At 45.1% G+C, this 22,205-nt stretch overlaps 1 protein-coding gene across 1 annotated transcript in view; it reads right to left on the bottom strand.

Annotated features, from left to right (window-relative positions):
* The window catches only part of LOC108927988 (serine/threonine-protein kinase OSR1-like), a 68,246-nt gene that overhangs the window by 10,742 nt on the left and 35,299 nt on the right, over window positions 1-22,205 (bottom strand). The window contains exons 4-7 of the mRNA XM_029253587.1: window positions 19,099-19,240; window positions 7,744-7,799; window positions 2,508-2,617; window positions 1,200-1,301 (exon numbers count right to left, since the gene is read on the bottom strand). Of these exons, the coding sequence (XP_029109420.1) occupies window positions 1,200-1,301; window positions 2,508-2,617; window positions 7,744-7,799; window positions 19,099-19,240 (410 nt within the window). The remainder of the gene's footprint in view (window positions 1-1,199; window positions 1,302-2,507; window positions 2,618-7,743; window positions 7,800-19,098; window positions 19,241-22,205) is intronic.

Consider the following 22,205-nt stretch of genomic DNA (forward strand, 5'->3'; position numbering starts at 1 on the left):
AGAAACACCCAAGAGAAAATGCTGCACTGGTAGAACCATGACACTTTTACTCTGGTAAAAGTAGCATCTAAAAATTCACTCATTTCAAGTTAAAGTTCAGTCAGTTCCGACCCTTGAGTCTCAACAGTCTACGGTCAGGTCCGATCACATGTGACAGGACGTCTCAGTAGCTCCAGTCTTCATGGCCGTGGTGCTTAATAATAACTGGAAATAATTAAATATTGCCAGCAATTTCACAAGTTTTAACCTGGAAATCCCTACATTCAAAATAAATAAATCTCCAGGAGTTATTTTATGTGTGAAACTGAATCACAGCTGCTCTGGTCTCCATGTCAAGCAGTAAACCACATTAGAGTCCCACAGGCCTGTTCTGAACCATTATCACAGGCGGAGTGAGTGAAGACTGGCTTACATTACACCCGACAATCAATAGAGGATTTGAGCAATCCCTTCAAATACAAGTACCGCGCTGAGTCTCAGCTTGACTTTCCAACCACAGTAACATCTGTGTACCCCCGTGAATCAGAGAGTAACAGAAGCCACAAAAATGAACCCTCAGCTTCACTGTAATTCATAAAGCTCTTCTTTGCCATCCAATAAAGCAAACATGGGAGGGTGTGTTACCCTGTGTGACCCGGGAATTGCGGTAATGCCACTGCTTTGATGTTCTTCTTTCAACTTTTACACTGAAATCCACCTGTGGATTGTCTTTAATTCCTTCCTAGGCACCGCATCAGTTGAAAAATCATATGAAATGGAGCAGATTTACGAAGGGCTGCAAGCTGTAATTGTGTTGCAGTAAATGTATCATGACAGATTGACCCGTCATCACTGAAACCTTGACGCCGACTATCAAGGGATCATTTTAACATGTTCTGGGTTTTAAACATCTAACAAAAAGGCAAGAACCACTGCTGATACACATACTACATGTTATAATGTAATGTATAATGTATTTATTACATACTTACACGTGTGTGCGTAAGCAACAGATCTTTCGTTTTCTCCCAACAGCTCGATTTCTTCATGTTTTTCTTTCGACTAAAGAAGGCTGTTCTAACAATCGATGCCCATCGTATCTAAAGACCGCTCCACAGACTTCACATCAAAACTTAAGCCTGAGAAGCAATTTGTTTAACTTCACTAAATTGTGGTACAAACTCCTTATGCCGTGCTTATAAATAAGCCCCTTTGCCAACCTTCATGGGAGGATATTTGTGGTAGGGAGCAGCTCCGGTCGCCAGCTCAATGGCCGTGATCCCAAAACTCCAGATGTCTGCTTTGAAGTCATAGCCTCGAACCTGTAGAGAGGAGGAGAGCGGACATCCTCACCTACTGCCACGTCCTTGATTCGTGCAGAAAACGGAAAACGTAGCACTTAAGATGCATTTACAAACAAACGTGGACGCTATGCAAACAAAGAAAAAAAATTACAAGTGATAATAGATAATTGGTGGGAGCAAAACCATTTGAACAAAATATTTCCATAGCAGCAGGACATCTGAAGGAGAAGCAAAGAATGTTAATGTCAGGTTAGGAATACCTAAATTTGAGTGGGAAATTTAGAGCCCCCAGAGGAAAGCTCATTTCTTCAGAGAAGAGTGCTTAAGGGATTACTTTGTTCTGCTTAATAATGTTTTTCCAGCTCGACACAGAAGTCGGCTGTAAATGCCAGTGTGTAAAGTGTACTGTTAATCACTTTTTAGGAACCACGCTGCGCTGCCGTAATGAAAATCGGACCTTTTGTCAAATGACAAGGGTGGAGAGGCCACTTGTACGCCCCATCGTTGCCTCCTTGTTATCGCCGAAGCCCGTTTCGAGATCAAGGACGGCGCAGCCGAGGAAGAAGCGGTCGAGAAAAGGGCCTGCTGGTGCTGGTTCCATTAAAAGCCGTTACTAAGTGACAACCATGGGAGGTGTATGAATTTAGCCACACTAAAGAGTAATTACCAAAGAGAGGCGTTTAGTCACCAGGAAATTAAGCAAAGAGAATTCAGACGTGTAAGTGTTGGATTCGTCACTCCGTCATGGCAGGACTCGTACTCTCACTGTACCTTTATTCACGTAGGCGATGTGACTTACATACAATGATTTACTCATTTGTACAGCTTCTTTGTAGAGCAATTCAGGGTTTTACTTCGTTCAATGGTACAACACAGCAGGAGATGGGATTGCAATCCAGAACCTCCAAATCCAGAGGCGTGCAGCTATAAGCACTAAAGTACCTGCCGCCATATTCGTACTGCTGATACGTGCATAGTGAGATTCAGTTAAGACAAAGATGCTAAAAGTACCATAAATGAATACATTTTACAGAAAAAAAAAAAAACAGCGCATTTAAAATGCATTAGGTGCTTTGGTTCAGTCATGGGAAGATGACAGTGTCTAAATATTCCTCGCAGAGAGACCAAAGGTCTCTCGATTGAAAATAAGCATCAAACCCAAGACACTGCTTGTGACACGTGATCACATAAAGCGAGGTACTAGGACAACACGTGGCTACTGACCTGTTCCATCACCTCCGGGGCCATCCAGCAGGGGGTCCCCACGAATGTCTTCCGCACCTTGTTTCTCGTGATGTCGCCTCCCGTGGCTAGAAAGGCACTGACACCAAAGTCTGAGAGAAGACACAGAGCAGTCAGTCATTCATTCACATGTCGCGCTGACAGACACCATCATCTACAGAGAAGCAACGCTGAGCTACGACAGCACTGTGCAGCTGTAACACTCAAAGTAATGAGACGTGTAAGAGATGGCTCGGCTTTAACGGTTGCAGAACATCGCTGACAGGTGACGTGTCTGTCCCCTGGGTTACGTCTGGTCTGGTCTACACAAGGTTTGCTTGTTTGAACATCCTGAAATTATGGAGGAAGTCACAGAATCCCGGTCAGATGGATGACCGCATTGTGCCGACAGCACAGCGTCGATACTTGATGCTGAAACTGGAGTGTGGTGACATCCAGCCCTGGGAAGGTCTGCCAGGGTGGAGCAGTAACTCCCGTTGTGCACAAACGCTTCTCCATCTGAACCGGAAGCTCCAGAAGTAGACAATTGGGGGACAATAAGCTGGAAAAGCACATCACAGAAACGACCACGAAGAACCCTAAACTGGCCAACAGCCTCCACGGTGAGCAAACCCCTGCTCACTCAGCCACAATCTTCTTCTGTGTGTATTCTGTGGGCCAAGAGCTCCAGAAGATTCTTTTCCTTTGCAAACCCTGAAAGAAAACGGCCCATGAACACAGGAAGTCCTCGACTTACGTGACCTAACAAGCCAAGACTGGCGACAGTCGTCCCTTTAACCTCATTATATAACTGACTATTATATGATCATGAGTACTATGTGAAATGAGCAGAAACATAAAGCACGATTTAAACTACTGTAAGTTAACTGTTTATTTGCCCTTAAGGTTATTTTAATCAAGGACATGGGGATTTGTGACTTAGCCCGAGGAACGGAACACAACGAAGCAAAACTGGGTCCTACGTCGAGAACGACCCGTACAGGAACACGAGGAGCAACAGCCTCAACAGAGCGTCCGCGGGGACTGAATTGACAGAGTAATTTCGAGGTTGGTCCCCATGCTGCAGCGTTTTAATTAAGTGTCATCCTGCTCCCCGCAGCCCTCACACAGCTCAGGTGCAGACAGGAAGTCGTGAGGGAGACGTGAGCAGATGAGCAGTCGGCATCGGCAGAAAACGTGACGTGTTCGAGGGTGAAGACAGCAGGCCAAGTTCCCTAGGAACTAGAAAGGACTAGGACCCTTGAGCAAGGTACTTACACTAGATTACTCCAGTAAAATGACCCAGCTGTATAAATGGATAAATAATTTCAGCTGCTTTGGATAAAAACATCAGAAAAATCCATAAATGTAAACATATGTGTTGAGCCTTTGAGAATCGCCCTTGTGCTCCGACACCCGGCAAAGATGGGCTGATCTGGGTTCAACGTGCCCCCCTCCCCTGGTCCTGCCACCATCTCGGCATCAACAACCAGTCTTGCTTGCCTTGAAAGGTGGAGAAATGTGGTGTCAGCGGTCGACACGGCACACTCATAATGTACTCGCACTCCTGCACAAGTCACTTCGGGCCAAAACACAACTTAATCATATTCAGCAAATGACACACTGGTGTTTTAACGATATCAGCGTCGTGATCAAGTCCATAACGCAGGCACATCATGTACAGACTGACGTCTTTGTGCGAAACAGACATCACCCGTGATGGATGTGCCCTCATATAAATTGATTTATTTAGGATAAGTTTGACGCCGAAGATTCAATTTGGAGCCGACGAGCGGCAAGGAATACGTGTCTGTAGAGCGGAATGAATTTTTAAAGCGTTCAGCTCAAGAGCCCTGCAGACGGAAGCAGAGTCGCTCGCAGTAAACACACACTGGTGAGAGGATGTAGGGAGGAAAAGCATTAGTTGCGAGGCTGTACTCCAAAGACAGAAGTAGAACAAAATGACACGTGAGCTGAGGTTATATGATGGAAATTAATCCCTCAAACTGCGCTCCATAACCTCAGAGCATGACTCCAAACTCCTTTAACAGACATTCGCCAAAAAGCACAGTGCGAACAGACAGGGGCACACAGAGGTGACCACACAAAACCATCTAAGTGCAGAATCACTTTGTGACGATGTTTGCATCTGCTGAAGGAAAACGGGGTGCTTTGCTCCAAATCACACTACGTTTCAACATAGTGAAGGGACACAAATCAGAGCGCACGCTTTCGATCAACTCCCTGTCATCAGAGCTGGTTTAATAACTGACATCTCCATTAAAAAGCTGCTTGAAAGTACATGAAACCTGTAAGGTTTTGCCTGCCAATATTCTTGTAGAAATTAAAATAGATGTGTAAAATCTAAATGTTAAATCTTAAAATAAACTTATAAAGGGAATAAATGACTGATTTACACTGATTCTACACTCGCACTCCTTGCGTGTCTCTACGACACATGATCTCCTCTAAAGTAACATATGGAATTGGTCATTACACACCTATTATGTCACAAGAAACATTGCTTCTCACTAAATTTACCTTTACATTTATTCATTTAGCAGACGCTTTCCTCCAAAGCGACGCACATCTCAGGAGAAAAATACAAATTTGTGTATTACATTAAGAGAAACAGACATAGCTGCAAACACGTGATTCTTAAATAAACCTAACTTTCCACTTGATGCAACGATGTTCTTTGCTCGAGTAAGTACATAAAATGCAGAATACATAATCCTGATTAAAAAAAAAAATCTGTAGGAAGGTTATGAGGTACACAAACATTTACATACAATACAGGAGTAGCGGCTGCGTAAAGGCTTATCTGGGGATGATCATAAAGTTACGGTGCATCAACATTTACACCACACATGTGCTGGAGAGATCTTGGGCGAAGTGAGTCTGAAAAAGGCGAGTTTTCAGACCCTATTTGAATGTAGACAGAGTTTCGGCAGTTCTGAGCGAGAGGGGGAGGTCGTTCGATCACAACAGAGCCGGAACCAAGAACCTTGGTGTTTTACCTTTTGTGCGCAGGACCACCAAGCAAGCAAAAGTAGATGAGAGGAGGAGTAACCATTTCATGGTAAAACTAAGGGACACAAGGGTTTCATATACTTTCAAGCAGCACAGTACACACCAGTTACTGAATCCTGATCATCGTTCTCGCACCTGCACCTTACTAGAACCGAGCTCTCACGCAGCGTTTGATTAAAGCTCTCGGGGCCTTCTGAACCCCAAGACGACGACGACACGGTGAACAACAGAACCTCACATATATTATCAAATCCTGCCCAAATCCAATCCAAGAACGGGCCAATCCAAGAACAACAAAGGAGAGCGATCCAAGAACAAGTCGACCAGCCTGAAGGAAGAGGAAACGTTCGCGGATGCGTTTGCATCCACCGCTCCTTTCTGGAGCATTCTGACACGCATAGTGCCACTGGAAAATTCCCTGCCCTCAAACACGGTTCCGTGTGACAGAAATGTAAACATGTCACGAGCGAGTCTTGTTCTTCTGGAGGAACAGCTGCCTGTGCTCAGGGCTCAAACACACCGCTGAAATGCCAGCGCTGCAAACGCATGTCGTTTGAAGGATATCCATGGCATTTCTCGGCCCTTTGAATGTTTTCCTCGCCGAGGGCGATAACGCGAAGAACGCAGTCGGGACCGTCCTCGCAATGCGGCCCTTATCTGCCCGCCGCGCAGCTGCCCATACCTGAAGTTAGTTTAAAGACAAACACACAAACTCGAGTGTAAAAACACAAAAATCTCAGCGCAACATACGGATTTACAGTGTCGAGATGATACAATTTTCTGCTACGTTACAAATGCGATTGTGCTCCTGCCAAAAATCCCATAAAATAAACAAACTACATCTGGTGCTAGACTTTACACTAATGATCTGAACGTGTCAATCAGTTGAGCTGGCAGTGTAGCGGGTAGAGCCACTGGATCCAAAGGTTGCATGTTCGATTCCCACCTCCAGCTGTAGTACCCTTGAGCAAGATACAGTACTTACCCTAAATTGCTCCAGTAAAATTACCCAGCTGTATAAATGGGTAAATAATTGTAAGTCGCTTTGGAGAAAAGCATCAAATGTAAATCGGGACATTATCACAGATTTGGTCAATTTAAAACGCTACTGAATCCCGTACAATAGTTTGCAGGGTTCAGTCCTGATTATGTACCCACACAGGACCCCTCGTGGTCCCTGGCTGAAGATCGTAGGGTCATGCGCAGTGAAACAGGTCTGTCCAAACATGACAGCTAAAGAAGTGACAGAGTGACATTCCTGTTAATACCATGGTACAGTGGAGAAAACCCCAGGACTCCAAGAAGCTATGAAGTCCTTAGACACTTTTTTTTTCTAACTGTCCTATGCTGCTCGCTTTTCCACAGCCCATGTATTCTTCAAATTGCATGTAAACACACAATTATCTATAATGCGCTGTACCATCAAAATCCCATTAGAAAAGACACACTAATTGTACTTCCAATTTTTAGGCACAGAATCCCAATGGACTGTTTTGGGAGCGAATTTGTCAGAACTGAAATGAAGAGGAAATTCATTAAAGTGATGTGCAAAGATGCCAAGTGACATGACACCAGACAGCTTCTCCCATCTGAGACGGGAGCGATTCACGTTCTCCGGTGGAGGGCTGCTCATAACGAAGGGATCGGGTCAACGAGATGGTGCCACCTAAATGAGTCTGGGAACAGCAGCAGACAAAGAGGGGACCCTTGGTGTCACGTGATCGCACCCCCACCCTGCTGCTGGACGGAAACAGCTGGCAATGGGTTCAAAGAGCCTGACTCAGTCCTGATGCAGCAAATTGTCAGGACACAATTATCTTCGTCTCATCAGAAGCAAAAGCTCATCTTACATTTTCTCTAAACATTTATTACAAATAAATTAATATTAATGCAAACCTATTACAACTTGATATTTGAAATAAAGTTGAAAAAGAATACAAACCTGAATGCAAAAGGAAAAATTACATAACGTAAAAAGTTCTGGCAGCTAAGTGCATCACCAGTATGCCCCAGGGTAAGCCGTGTATCAAATACAGAATGCATTTTCTGTAACACTTATAAAGTGCGATCCAAGAATACAAATAACGATGTTAACGTGGCTGATCTTGAGCTTTGTGATAGGTCAAATAGTACAACACACACTTTGACACAGTCGCGCTTTCCCTCTCACACACGTGCACACACGCTCCATCATTCCTCACCTTACCTGCGATTTGTACAGAACCATCTTCACCCAGGAGAATGTTCCCAGCCTTCACATCCCTGCCAAGATAAACAGCAAGAAGCAAATATTAACGTCCCGTGTGCAGAGTAAGAGGCCCTGTGGAGGACGACAGGAGGAGCGAGAAGTGCAGGACAACACAGAAATAAATGAAGATTTCGGAGCTTTTGCATTTGGTTGCGGCCAAATTCACGAACCTGGGGTGTCAAAAATCAGCTTAGTTAACCTCTGGATATGTGGTGATGTAATACTACCGTATTCTACCATACTGTGTTTATCACCCTTCGAATCTGAGCAAATCCTAGAAAACTCAGTGAGGTATCGACGCGTAATTTGGGAGCAAAGATATGGGAAGGGGCGAGTCCAGCCAAGGCTACCCTGCCAGTAGGACGATGCAACACACTGCATCCACAGCCCACTCTTCTTTGGCGACCCCCCCCGCCCCCACCCATCAGCAGGCGTCACCTCATAATGGAGCTGCTCGTCCTTGGAAACACAGGTACAACATCTGCAAGCAGCAGCTGCTCGGCACAGATCTGAGCAGGGTGCGAAGAACCCGCCCACCCCGTCTCGTCCCTGGGCCCATCTGGAGAGCGTGCATACCAACGACCTCCTGCTACCTACACGTCGCTGTCAGTAAACAAAGCCCTGCAGAAGGTGTGATCCCGTGCCCGTCCACAGCAGACCAACACATTCTTGCAAGTACGATTTCAAAGCAAAACGGCCAGAACACACCAAAAAAAAAAAAAAAAGCTCTCGAAAAGGAGGGATTTAAACAATCACCCTGTTTAAATTTTAATGCACACAGACATGAATATTTTCATAAAAAGTGCATGACGGAGAGATTTCAACACAGATGCTGGCAAAACAGATACTTCCGCAAGAAAACAAATGTCCAGTACAGCAGCCCAAATGTTAAGACCAGATTCAAAAAAAAAAAAAAAAAAAGTAAGAAGTCAGAAATAAATCAGTAAAACTTTGAACATGTAACGTAGTCCAGATTTATGAAAAGTGCAAGTTCATTAAATAGATTTTACCAAAACCAAGACTGGCATAATGACAATCTATATTACGGTGTCCAGTTTTAGAACATAAACAGAACATCAGTTAAGCCAGAAATGAAAAATAATTTAAAAAATAAATATTGAAATGGTGAGTAAAAAAAGTCACATGCCACTCTACAAAATGAAGGGCACCATACATCCAGCCCTCATCCTCCATCCTTTCTGGACCTGGAACAGCCAACCGTTGATTAACTGAACGAATATTCAGTTGCATTGTGGGTAGAAATACCAAAAGTGGTGTGTAAAGGTCCCCATGACAGGAATGTTCAGAGAAAAATAATCCAGCAGCGAAAGAGGGAAAGTTCTTGTTTTTAACAGTTAATTGCAGTCCTTAAGTTATTTTTAATCCCCGCAAACAATCCCCCGCAGGAGCCTTTCTTGTGCTTAAAACCGAGCTGCGGAGGCTTTGAACGGGGAGATAAAGGTCCCCCGCTGATCCCATTCATCGACTGGGGATGAGTGTGAGAGCAGCGTGGGCTCCGTGTTACGCTGAGCGCTTGTCAAGTGACACCATGATGCTGGGCGCCACTGTGACCCGCTCTGATGGATCACTGAACGTTTTGCATGCCTCAAAAGCGAACACACACACACACACACACACACACACACACACACAGTTTAGGGTCACCAATTTACCTGAAACACATCTTTGGGGGTAAAGCCTCTCTAACTACAGCGAGACTGTGCAGGGAACGAAACCCATGTCCAACAGTAGACCCCAGGTCGTGCGACACCTCACATCGGCTCATTAGGTAAGACGGTACAAGTCAGTGAAAACTATTACAGCGTTTCACGTCTTACCTACCGAACTAACTGTCCAATTATATGAGACTTGGTCATATTTCAGCATAAATGGGTGTCAATTTTGGGACTCAAACACGTAAAAAAAAAAAATTTTACTATTTAAACTAATCGTAATTATGCCTTCAACGTATGCCTTATGAAGGGATTTTCGGGGAGGGACGACTACAGGGTGAAAATACAGAACGATTACACACTTGAACATTAGAGACCTGCACTAATAACGGCAGAGAGGTAACGTCGTTTCGTTAACCACAGTTGCATAAATCCCAACTTTATTTCACACCCACCCCTCTGCCCTCCAAGGCAGGTCATCATGTTCCTGGAGTGGACCTGTTACATAAAGTAAACTCGATAAATAAGACACTCCAAAAAATACCGACACTTGCCGACAATGAAAGAGGGCTTTTTATTTGGCCAGGAAATGCAAAGCTTGTATTACGGCAGGACTGAGAGACCCCCGGGGTCCCGCTGGCACCTCTCTCGGCAACTGCCGCAATCAACCACGGTAAAGACACGCTCCCGGCAGAGGAACTGGGACAGCGTATGTGCCGCACACATTTGGAGCACGAGGTGTGTTTGTATGCCATCAAATCCGAGAGCCGCAAACGGTGCGAGGGTGAGGGCGGTCACACTGACATTAGAGCCTGCTGCGAATGCTCCCAATCCCGGCCACAACGAAACGCATTTAAAGTATCTTCAGGTAATAATCCCATACCTCTTGCTATCTGCACGTACCACATTTTTTTCCAGTATCGAACCAAACACGGGTGCTGCTGACTCACTAAACCCTCCACACATGGAAGTTATTCTCCATTTAATCCCATTAGCGATTCATCGGCACATGAAAGGCCCCAAACTATAGAACTCTTAACAGTTTTAAAGGTAGGAGGCTGATAAACAGATTCGCTCAAAACCTGTAACCGCGTTTTATTTCTTCTGTGGGTTAATTAAATAAAGAGACGTATTTTAAGATTATCACATCAATAAAATACTATATTGCTGCCAGCAGACGAACAAATCTTTAGTCTTAAATTACAGCAAATCAAACGTGTTGAGTTTTTAAAAATCTAAAAATCAATATTACATTTCATCTCATTAAAGTTATGGGCTTCATTTCAGAAAAAGTAGGTAATCGTCTCAATCTAGTAGGAATCCACAGTCTGTTTTTCCTCCATGAAAAAAATCTAAGTGGTCAAAGGTGGAGGAAAACAGACAAAAGTATCAATAAAGGTTCCTGAGATCAGTCTTAAAGCAAGGTTCTCAAAGAAGTCAACTAAGGAACAAGAAAATGGTTAAAGCACCACGATGTGCATCAATCTCCAGCGAGTTGCCCTGGAAAAAAGGCGTCAGCGGAACTGGTGATGATATTAAGGACACTTTGCGGAACTTCACGTGATGCCAACAGTTTTTGAGTGCAACCGCTGCTAGCGGACGAACCGCAACCCGGTTTTTATTCACACCCTTAAAGTAGTTCTCTGATGAGCATAAATGCATTTCCTGCTGGAAAAAAAGAACAGGGAATGGGAACCTCATTAAAAGGACAAATTTCCAGTACAAAGAACCAGGGCCTTTTCTCTGGTAATGTTCTTTATCATTGGCCCATTATCAGTGAGCAGTCATGGGTCCGATCACTCATTATCAGCTCATATAGATGACATTCCAAAGTGCTATTAAGTTTTTTTCCCCCCCAACAGGAAACATCCTGTGCAGGGATTCAATGCCTGGTTATTGTCCAGCCATAGTGTGCAAGTTGCCATGGAGACCCAATCTACATAAGGGCACCGGCAATTCTGTCAACAAGAAACTCAGATTTCCGTCTGAAAGATGTCTGGCGGCGGGGGGTAGGGGATGGGGCACACCAGCAAAGACATTAAAATTTTAATTGCAATAGAAATTAAAGATGTTTCAATATTAGAAAGCAGAAAAGCACAGAAATGCTCTTTAATATTACAGTGAATTGTGACTTTTACCTTCTTTCTCTGGTTTTCTGTTCAAAGCCAAAAAGTGCATGAGATACTGTTGTGGCAATAAGACAACGTTTCTGACCTCTGCAAAACCAGGACGAGAGCAGCCGGGTGTTGTTCTTGTACAGCCACGGTGCCAGGAGCAGAGATCCTGCAGGGATACCTTTCACCGCTATCAGGTCAAACGGAAAACTGAGGGCACTGCTCACACCTCTAGTGCCAGGCCCAGGAAAGGTTCCCCAGGGCACAGTACCAGGTCCGACACGGGTCCACCAGCACTTGGAAATGCCAACTACCGCGGGCTCCTGTCCGACAGCCCAGTTCCACCCTGGCTTGGGTGCCATCGTGAGAATTGGAAAACTCTCTCGGCCATCACCTTGGGGGGGGGGGGAGATCATCCAACACCAATTGATAGGGAAGAAAAACCTCCCATTACATTATTAATGCAAGAGAAACATACATCTTACAACTCCACTAAAAGAAAGAACCTGATGAAACAGAGCAGAAACTAATCTCTCAAGGGGGGGAGGAGTCCTTTATATATTTGTTTATACATTTGCTTTGCCACGTTCAAGAGCCTTTTTTTTTTTAGGAAATTCGAGATCACAAGGAAGTATGAAATGAATACTTAATCTCCAAGAACAAAGTGTGGCAAAGTGACCTTCCAATCAGTGATTTAACGCGGCTCTTTGACTAACGCGTCTTTTCAGATGCGAGTCGAGAGTGCCGACGCTGAGCGTTCACCAAGTCGCACGACGACTTCGCGGAAAGTCGTGTCCCTGCGACCCTCACTTCCCAAGTCTGTCTTCTACATGCAAACTTCAAGAGCGTCCCGATGCAGATTAAGTTGCAGACACGGGCGACATGACGATTAAGAGTCCGCAGGGGTCCGTGGCTCCGTGTGATTAATGTCTTTCAATAGATCGTCTGCAACCACTTTCTCAGCACTTTGGAGAAGCATCTGACTTTGATATATTTTTATTTTGATCCAGAAAAATGCTTAAGTTCACAAAATTCAAATAACTATGCCTTTCTCTGTGAATGTGATGTCTGCACCACATGAAAGAAAAAAAAAAAAAAGTTCAGCTGAGTTACTACTGCGCCCATCCACCGGGAGGAGCCACAGTCAAAGTCAACATAATAAATATGCATAAATTAAACAAAGTCACAAAAGCCATTGACTTGAATATAATATCAGCTGTCATATATAGGAGGTCCTATAGACTGGTGCAAAGAGGAAAAAGGATCCTAAAAGCAGAATATATGATCTGTAGCCAGACAGCTGGTATTGTAATGGTGAAAGATGTCTCCTTCGGACCCAAAGGTTGGAGGTTCGAATTCAACCTTCACCTGTAGTGAACCTGCCTTAAAATTACTCTACTAAAATTAACCTGTTGTATAAATGAGTAATTATAAGCTGCTTTGGAGAAAGCATGTGCTGAACAAATAAATGTAGTCAATGCAGACAAAATGATCAGTCATCTTGAGAACTCATCCTCAGTGTTTCAGCGATTTATTCACTTTCCGATGCTCTTCTCCAAAGCAAGATGAATTCTTAAACTGCCTACTACTGTATTACTTACCCATTTATACAGCTGAGTACTTTCACTGGAGCAATTTAGAGTAAGTACCTTGCTCAAAAGTACTACAGCTAGAGGTGGGATTTGAACCTGCAACATTTGGGTCCGAAGGCAGCAGCTCTGACCACTCTAACCACTATGCTACCAGCTACCCCCCATGAGGGCTTCAATCTTCACTGGGATGCCACCACTTTCAGGTAGAAAAAAAAGAATTCTTCTATAACCAGTTGAAAGAACGGACACGGACGGACACACACACGCAGCCCATCTGCAATACACAGGCACTCCAAGTGGTGTTGGATAAACAAGTGTGCAAAGTGAGTGAATAATTAAAACAGCACTCAGCTGAGCTGGGGTGGGTTGGACCCGCACCAGGCTTCGCATGGATTGGTGCACACATCCACACACAAATATAGCCCTGATGTAATGTGTGTTATCTAACCGCCTGCCTGAAGATGGAGATGGGATACGACAGGGAGGGTATTCGCACCGCGTTCGCGCTCAAGGTTACCCCGCCAGCTTAGAACCTCCTCCTCACAAACGGGACAGGAAGGAGCACCTCTAGAGCGTGTAGGTACGTTTGCCTTCTTGAACGCGGACCGTGCCCGAGCTCGTCCGACACCCTCAACCTTCTTTCGACATCAGAGAGCGAGGAACGGAGGATGAGGACTGAGGCTGCTTTCGCCGAGGGTAACGCCGCTTTTCTCACAGTCGACAAGAACACATTTGTCTCCTTTCACTTGCTCCTGGCTTTCCATACTCCCGGCAGGTGTGAGGAAAAATAAAGGTGAACGACGCCACGTAACCCCATCAAGTCAAACTGGATTCACGACGACCACTTGTGTCGTTTTCACGGTAAAGCAGGGCATGGAAGTGGTTTACTACTGCCTTCTTCCACGCATCTTTGGATTCCAACTCAAGGAGAACGATCTCTACACACCTCAAGCAGCACTCAAACCTACACCTAATATCACAGCTCAGGCACCAGCACTACCTGCTGCACCACCGTGCTGCAAGAAGGGAAATTTTTACCTGCTGTACTAACTGACTTGTCATGGTGGTGGATGCAAGAAAACGGATGATTTCAAAAACAGCCATACCATCACAGCCTATATAACACAGTGAAGTCATGTGGGGGGGTGCTCCAGAGGTGTGCCACCCAAGTGCATATCATTAGTTCAATGAGGGCCCTACCACTGCACCTGTCCACCTACTCCGACTCCTCCAATACACAACACCCATCGACAATTAACCACTGGACCCAACCAGGGCCGTGGTGGTCCGGAGCCTATCCTAGAAAGCACGGGGCATGAGGCAGAGTACACCCTGAATAGGACACCATCGCAGGACAATGGCACACACACTCACTGAACCAGCTGTAATGTGATCAACTAAAAATGATAAAAAATAACACAAAAGGTAAAATGTACTGACATAGTAACACCAATAAATAAGAGTCTTAGAAACTATTAGTTTTCACTTTAAATGCCTCTTAACATGCTGAGAGTCATTATGTGTTGGCCCAAAACATCATTACCACATGCAGTCCGCTGCATTAAAAACAATTACATTAACAAAACCCACTGAGCCACAGTCTATTGCTTCCCTAATGGTGGGATTTTACTTTTAGCTGTCAGCTCCCTGCATTTGTTCCACAAAAATTAGTATGTAGAGGCAGTAATTGTTTTCTTGCTGTTAAAATTCATACAAATACAGGCAATAACAAAACACAAGGCATATTCAATTGAAATATTAAACAGGATCAGGAACGCAGAGGTAGGAAACGGAGTATGCCGTATGAGATTTCCCAAGCTCTGAGAACCTCATGGACCATGCGGTAGGAGACAAGAAAACACTGACAAAACAAGAACACGATGATTCCAAGTCATCGGCATCCCCATCTCAGCAGCGTATCAGGCAGACAGGCTTCTCATGTTCTCCTAACGGAAGGGAAACAACTGTTGTGGTCTGCAAACCTGTAATTGAGCCTTTGAGAAAGGAGACCTTGGAACCATTACAAGACACTGAAGGTTATGGTTACGTCCAACCAAAGCATGACATGATTCTCTCTTTTGGTCCCAAGTACAAATTAAGCAATGTAACACAAGCCAGTGACAGCAGTCCTTCCACAGTCCTCTCCCTCTGCTTGTGGATGGCGATTAAGTCAGAACTGGCATCCTGCACCACGATCAACCTCGGTAAGAGGTCCAGGAGAGAAGGGCACGTTCCCGAAGATCACGGAAAGCGACGGTCTTACTGCCAACGCCTGGAAGCCAGCGTAGGGAGGATACCAAAAAGGGTGTAGCAGTTCCCCATTTACCGCCCTTATCAACATGCCCTGAGGTTACCAAAGGAGGCAGAGAAAAACATTGACATTTAAAAATGACAAACTGATAGCATGAACAAGCCAGAGTTCAATCCATTTTTGGATTTAAACCTAAAGCAGCAGGGAAAAGTATGAGCCCACCTGCTGGAAACCCGGTTCTGTGAGCAGGAAATGAACGGACACATCTTCTCAGCTCCTCTGCAGCCAGTCCCAGGGACATAAGACACTTGTGGGTGGCTTTGCTTTGACTCCTCTGTCCAGCTTGTCCCGTGAAAGCACTGACCAGGTGTACTCACTTTTGACTTATCGTATGAATGGACTAAGCAATTATCACAATAGTTTGTCTGTGCTTCACAACGAGCTTCCTGTCTACAAATGACCACCCCACTAAAAAGTAAACTACAGTAAGAATGTGTAACCAAAATGCTCTAATTCTATGACTCGCCTTGACTGAACACATTGGATGGTGTACAAGTTGTCGGGGGGGAACAAGAGCAGCTAAAAAGCCTGCGGGAATATGTCCCTCCACAAACAGAATTTAACAGTCCTGCGACACGTAGAGGGATGCTTCCAGAAGACGAGCTGATCGAGGCCTAAGAACATGCCTGGGGGTTCCATCAAGGGAAATACACACGCATCAACAGTGATGAGTGCTGCTTGTAAGAGACAAAACCAAATCAAAGATGTATTAAGTGCTTCCCAACTCGCCAACTCCAACAACTGCAGTCTTAAAAACTTTGCCTTCCAACCATCCGAGTCTTCTGAGCTGGGAAGGGGACACACCTGAGGGCAGCCTGGAAGCAGGCCACCTCCTTCCCCAGTCTCATGGCCAAGGATCCAGAGGGTCCTATTATATTTTGCTGCGGTGGGTCACATGCCACGTGAACCATCTCTCAACTCCTGCTCATATGACATGGCTTACCCAAGGAGTTCACAAACACATTACGCAACCCGCGCCCCCCCGTCACATGATCTTGTTTTCTTCAACGGTGGGGTGATGGCACTGCCATAAACTTCAACTTCTCAGCCGAAATTCCTTCCCTTGTCAGGCCATTACTATGCAGACGAAATCTGCATAAAACTCATTACCGAAGTCAGCTATTTCTTGGGTTTTAAGCTGAAAAAAGTCAGCGTGCGGCGAGAAGAATTTTACATGATTAAGGTATTGACTTTTAGCGATAAAGCTGTACAAGGCTTCGCTTGTCTCGCGTTGCTCGGCGCTCTGCTCTTTACCATATTAAACGTTGCCGAGGCAGTCGGAGGCTATGAAGAGCAAGGAAATGGGGGGAAGCGTCTGCTCGGCTCACAAATCAAGGCTAACGACTCCCATGAATTCTTGATAAGAGTGAGCTTTCCGTCCCTCACTAAAGGGCTCTGAAGCATGGCTGGGTAAAGAGAGTACGCCCTACCTCTCCACCGTCATTAGAACAAGACGGACCTCCTCCAGCCATTCAGACTTCACACTTCTTTCTCCACCTCTCAACCAGGCTGAGAAGCATCGCTTCCACTTCCCCTTTCCTTTGATTCACTTGTGATGACAGCATAGCAGCAATAAAAAGTGGTCATTACTGCGTAATAATCAACATTTGTCAATAAGGCAGTTGTCATTGTCTGCTATTCGTGAATGAAAACTCTCATGAAATGTTTCTAATAGAGTTTTCCCCCCACATTTAAGATTCTTCCATGGCATCAGTATCGCCAAGCTCAGTATCAAAAATGTCCCGATTTCCTCGTGTGACAGGCTGCTGTTTTGCTGGAGTTAAAAACGAATTGAGCGGTCAGCTTTGTGTCGAAATCATTACTCTGTGTCTTTGTGACAAAAGTGCATCGTTTATTTGTTCATAAATCATTTCCAAGGAAAATGTGCGCAGGCCTTTGTCAGGAACCATCCAAGAGGAGAGCTTGCAAATGTTCCTTTGCATCCAAAGGGCAGCTTTTATGAAGTCTCCCCACGTTTAAATATGACAATGGAGTGAAGACTTTGCTCAGTCGGGATCTTTCGTGACGCACGTTTTGCACATCTCATCTCCGGCCGAGCGCGCCGGACGCCTTGTCTCGTGCTGCGGGCTTTCGAGCGCCATGTGACTCATTCGGACCCCGTGGTGCACGACGGCTGTGTCTGACTCCTCCACACTCCCAGCCCCCGCTGTGCTTCTGATGGTCGTCACTCCCTTCTGCGCCTACTGACCCTCCTTGCTGCATCGGCGCCGCTCTACCCTGTTCGTACCACACTTTGAACGTGTAACACTGACTGACAAGCTGACGTTCCCTATTGCTGCGGTGCACTCGTGCAGCCAGACATCAAAAATAAGACCACATGCATCCCACTGGATAATGGATTTCATTTCAGCTTCCAGGGAGACAGTAAGACAAACCGGTTTACAAAAATGGAAAGATAAGTCTACTGGAAACTCATCATATATCATTTTTTGTCGTACAGTGTTGACAATGCCCGCACAAAAGACTGAGCAGAGCACGATATTTGTTACAGCATATGTCTTCATAACTGCTTGTGCCAAACGTTGAGGACGTCCTTCCGAAATAGCATTTTGTACTGGCTTTACTACATGTGAAGGAGAAGGAAAAAACAAATGTGTTCAAAGAAATGTAAGAGTGCCTCTTTCACTTGCTGACTGCTGGTCTCTGCAGAATGCAGCCTTTTAAGATGAGAACAGCTGACTCACCTACCTGACTTCACAACTTTACCTTACAAAGGACCCGTTCGGCTCGCAGAAATTTTCAAGCTTAAACCTTTAAAGTTCCGCGCCCGAGAACGGTTTTTAATCTCCTCGTCAGCCATGCAAGTCACCGTGTAAGAGGCATCTGTCTGGCAGCGTACCCTTCTGAATCGGTATGTTCAGAAGAAGATCAGAGCAAGGACCCTTGCTAAATCTATAAGCGGTGCTCATCCCCAGGTCAGTCATCTCTGCCACATCACCAGGGTCAAGCTCTGCTGGCTACACAGGGATCAAGGTCACAGCAAAGGATATAAAGTAAAGAAACATCTGAAAGCTGCATGAATTCATAGAATATGTGATAAAGTTCCCAAAGATCTTAAGTACCTACAGCCCGAGTTAACTGTACTTGTAATTGGGGAAAAAATAAACGTAACAAAATTTACGATTCTTGCATTGATTATGATTAGTTAAAGTTGACTGACTGAAAAAATAACACTAATTCTTCTAGTGTCAGTTTTAGTTTGGTACTTTATAGCTGTTTCAAGATTCTAGAGAGTAGCAAAACATTATAGAAAGCATCATATCCTAGAAGGCACCGGAATATTCGGTGCTTGGAACCCAGTACCAAAATTTGCCAAGATTTACTAATGTCTAGAATGTGGAATATTTTTCTAAAAAGTGACACCAAAAGTACGACTAATGTAACAAAACTGAATGGAAAACTTAAAAAGAACAAAAAACAAAATCAACATAATGCAATTTTTGTTACATTACATAATGATGATGATACAAACAAAAATAAAACCCAAAGGACATAATAGCTAAGAATAAAAATGTGAACTAACCAAAACCAAGCATGGGAACATGAAGCGGTATGAAACATAAGACTGTGTTCCAGTCTCAGCTGTTGCCCCAGAACCTTACCTGTGGATCTGGCCATTTTTATGGAGGTACTCCAGCCCTTCCAGCACCTCCTTCAGGATGGTGGCTATGCTGGCCTCATCCAGAACGCCCGTCTTGTGTTCACCCCTTGATATGATGTGCTTGATTATGTCCAGCACAGAGCCTGCGATAGAAAGGAGATGGACAAATTATTTGTGGAGGAAGAACATGCTCTTTCAACTCTGAGCTTCAGTTAATGTGTGTCCAAATGTCAAGTCATACCAGGATGATTTATCATATCCTCGCTTTCTCGTGATTGACTTTAGGAGACCATTCACATGGTTTTCATTGCAATGAACTATCGATACGCAAGCGGTTGAATGTTGCCTCCTTCTGAGCATGGACTGCGGGAGGAAACCCACATGAACACGAGGAGAACATAGGCAGAATGGGCTTGAACCAGGCTCAGATACAAAAACAAGCCAAGAATGTGGGAAGCACTCCCTATTTTACAGTGTAAAATTTACAGAACAGGGAGGAAACTGTTTCTGGTCATTTCCGGGAGGGTCACCCAACTGGCTACAACCTACACCACCTGGAGTCGCACGTGAGCTCCATGACAAAGATCTTGCTGCCCAAATGTGGACACACAGTGACCCAACCACTTCAGAAGTGGAACTGCCACTGATGAAGGTCCTTCTGTTCTAACGGCTAAAAGGCTGCCCATCTCGTTTTTTTTTTCCCCCCTGTGCCGATGGCTGGAGAACCAGAGGGGAGACATGAGATATTTATCCACAGGAGCTCATGGAGACTAAACCCTTCAGTGGTTTAATAACACAGGTCACTGCCGTAGGGGACTTCTCCCAACGTGCCTCTGTCTGTCGCGCAGGGCATCTCCGGGGTGCGGCAGGCCAACCGTGACGGGAGCCGGCCACCCGCGCTGCCGTGTCACGGAGACTGACCCGCTCCGACTCCCTTAGGCCAAGCAGCAGAAATCTCAATGACAGAGCAGCATAAACCGAGCAAACCGCATTTGTGCCTAAACGCCGGCATATCGCACGGAGCCAGATAAACACGGTGCGACGCCGACTGCACGGCAAATTGGATTCCGGCAGCAGTCGAGCCACGGATTAAGAAATGCCGGGAGGAGTGAAGCTAGCAAGACAAGTGGGCTTGTGCGCCATTAGGACACCGATGAGGACGATAATGAGAAGGAAGGAGGAGGAATAACATGTGGAGAGCGAGGCTGCTCGGTGGACATTGCCAGTGTCAAACAGAACTTGGCTGAGTGTTCAAGGTCACTTGATGCGGACACGTCCTTACAGTGCAGGTGTGCAGCAGCTGGATGAGATGGAGCTTTGGCAAGGATGACAGCAGAAGCAGGGAGGATTAGCAGTGCCAGAGACTGGACATCTCCAAAGCACAGCTACCCCCTTCCTCTTCCTAACAAGCCCTCTGTCAAATGCTGATAACTAAATGCAAACCTTACTCCATAGTTAAAGAGAACATTTAATTATGCCCTTTAGAGTCAGCAATGCATGAAGCCCTTGAATTCTTAAAAATACAATTGCATAAGAGAGGAGCACCTGACGGGCTCCAGACGCGTTCTCCAGAATGCGACAAGACCTGAAAAATCTCTTCTGCAAAGGACACTCGTTTCCATATTGGCGTTCGAGGGACTGCTAAGTGACAGATGCTGTTCAGATTTGAGACACGCGATGAGGAATAGCAATGAGTCAGTCAGTCAGACGCCATGAATGACTCAGAGCAGAGCGGAAGGCGAGGGGGTCTTGTCAATCGAAGAATAAGGGCCGTCGTACACGACACGTGGGCTGCCGCACCTGCCTGATGATGCAGGACAGAATTCGTGGATATCCATCTTGTTTACGGGAGGTGCGACGTGATGCGAGAGCCGCAGCGGAAAGGATCGGCGGTATTTGACAATGCTGGATTTGCCCAGATCCATGCTGGGACATTCGGGATCAAGCGAAGACCGCTGCGTCTGTCCCTGTGCTGCTCGTGAGCAATAACATGAGTGATGGATTTCAGCCCAGCTAGAAGACTACTACTGCTCAGGTGATAAACATCAATATACAATACAGATTTCTTTTTAGACCCAAACAAAGAGTAAAGCAGGCATCCAACAAGAAAATTACTACATTTACACTGATTCATTTTTTCAGACTCCACCCCCCCCCCCAAAGTGACTTACAATCTACTTACAATTATTTACCCATTTAAACAGCTGGATAATTTTACTGGAGCCATTTAGGGTAAATGAAAGGCAAACAGGGCAGCTGGTAGTGTAGTAATTACAGGTACGACCCTCACCTACAGCTTTTTTTTTTTTTTAAAAATTCTTTTTTGCTGATCGGGGCAGTAGCAATGAAGGATATGGATTTGTACACTGAAGGTGAGCATCCTGAGTCTCACTATTGTGTACTGCTATATTATCCTGAAACAAGGTAACTGCTCAGTTGTTAGAGGACAAAAAACTGTTTAATCTGTCAAATACCACAGGTCACTTTGGGTAAAAGTATCAGCAAAGCAGCTGCTACTAAAGATAACAATATTCCAGTTGGATCTGTGCTCTGCTCTATATTTCATATGCTATGCTGGAACTGAATGGCACCCTTGACAGCTGAAGGCCACCAGCTGAGAAGGTTGAAATCCACACTGATACACGCCTGCTGTACTTTATCAAGCTTTGTGACCTTTACAGTCTCATTAATTATCCAGCGGTTTACAGAGGTGAAAAATGGCTTAAGAAACAGAACTGACCTTGAAAAAGGCGCCAGTAGCCAGACAAAATGTAATCATTAAGAGCGTTGTGTTTGTCAGGAAAGCGGAGGAAACACTTTAAAATATAGAACAGATAGCCAAGGTTCACCACTGTAGCCTTGAGAGTAAGAGTAAAGCGACAAAGACGGTAAGGGACGGCGCTCGAAACGGGAAGGTCATACCCCAGATGAGTGCTGAAGATGAGGATTAAGAGTAATTTTCTTACTCCATGAATCCAAAAGGATTGTGATTTTCACTTCTACATAACCATAACATGCTTTTTACACTCCCCCCCCCCCCCCCACAATACATAAGTTGTGTGTGACAAATGTGATCTGAATGTTAGTCACACCAAGATTCTTGATCAA

The sequence above is a fragment of the Scleropages formosus genome, chromosome 7, assembly GCF_900964775.1.
Source record: "Scleropages formosus chromosome 7, fSclFor1.1, whole genome shotgun sequence".
NCBI lineage: Eukaryota > Metazoa > Chordata > Actinopteri > Osteoglossiformes > Osteoglossidae > Scleropages > Scleropages formosus.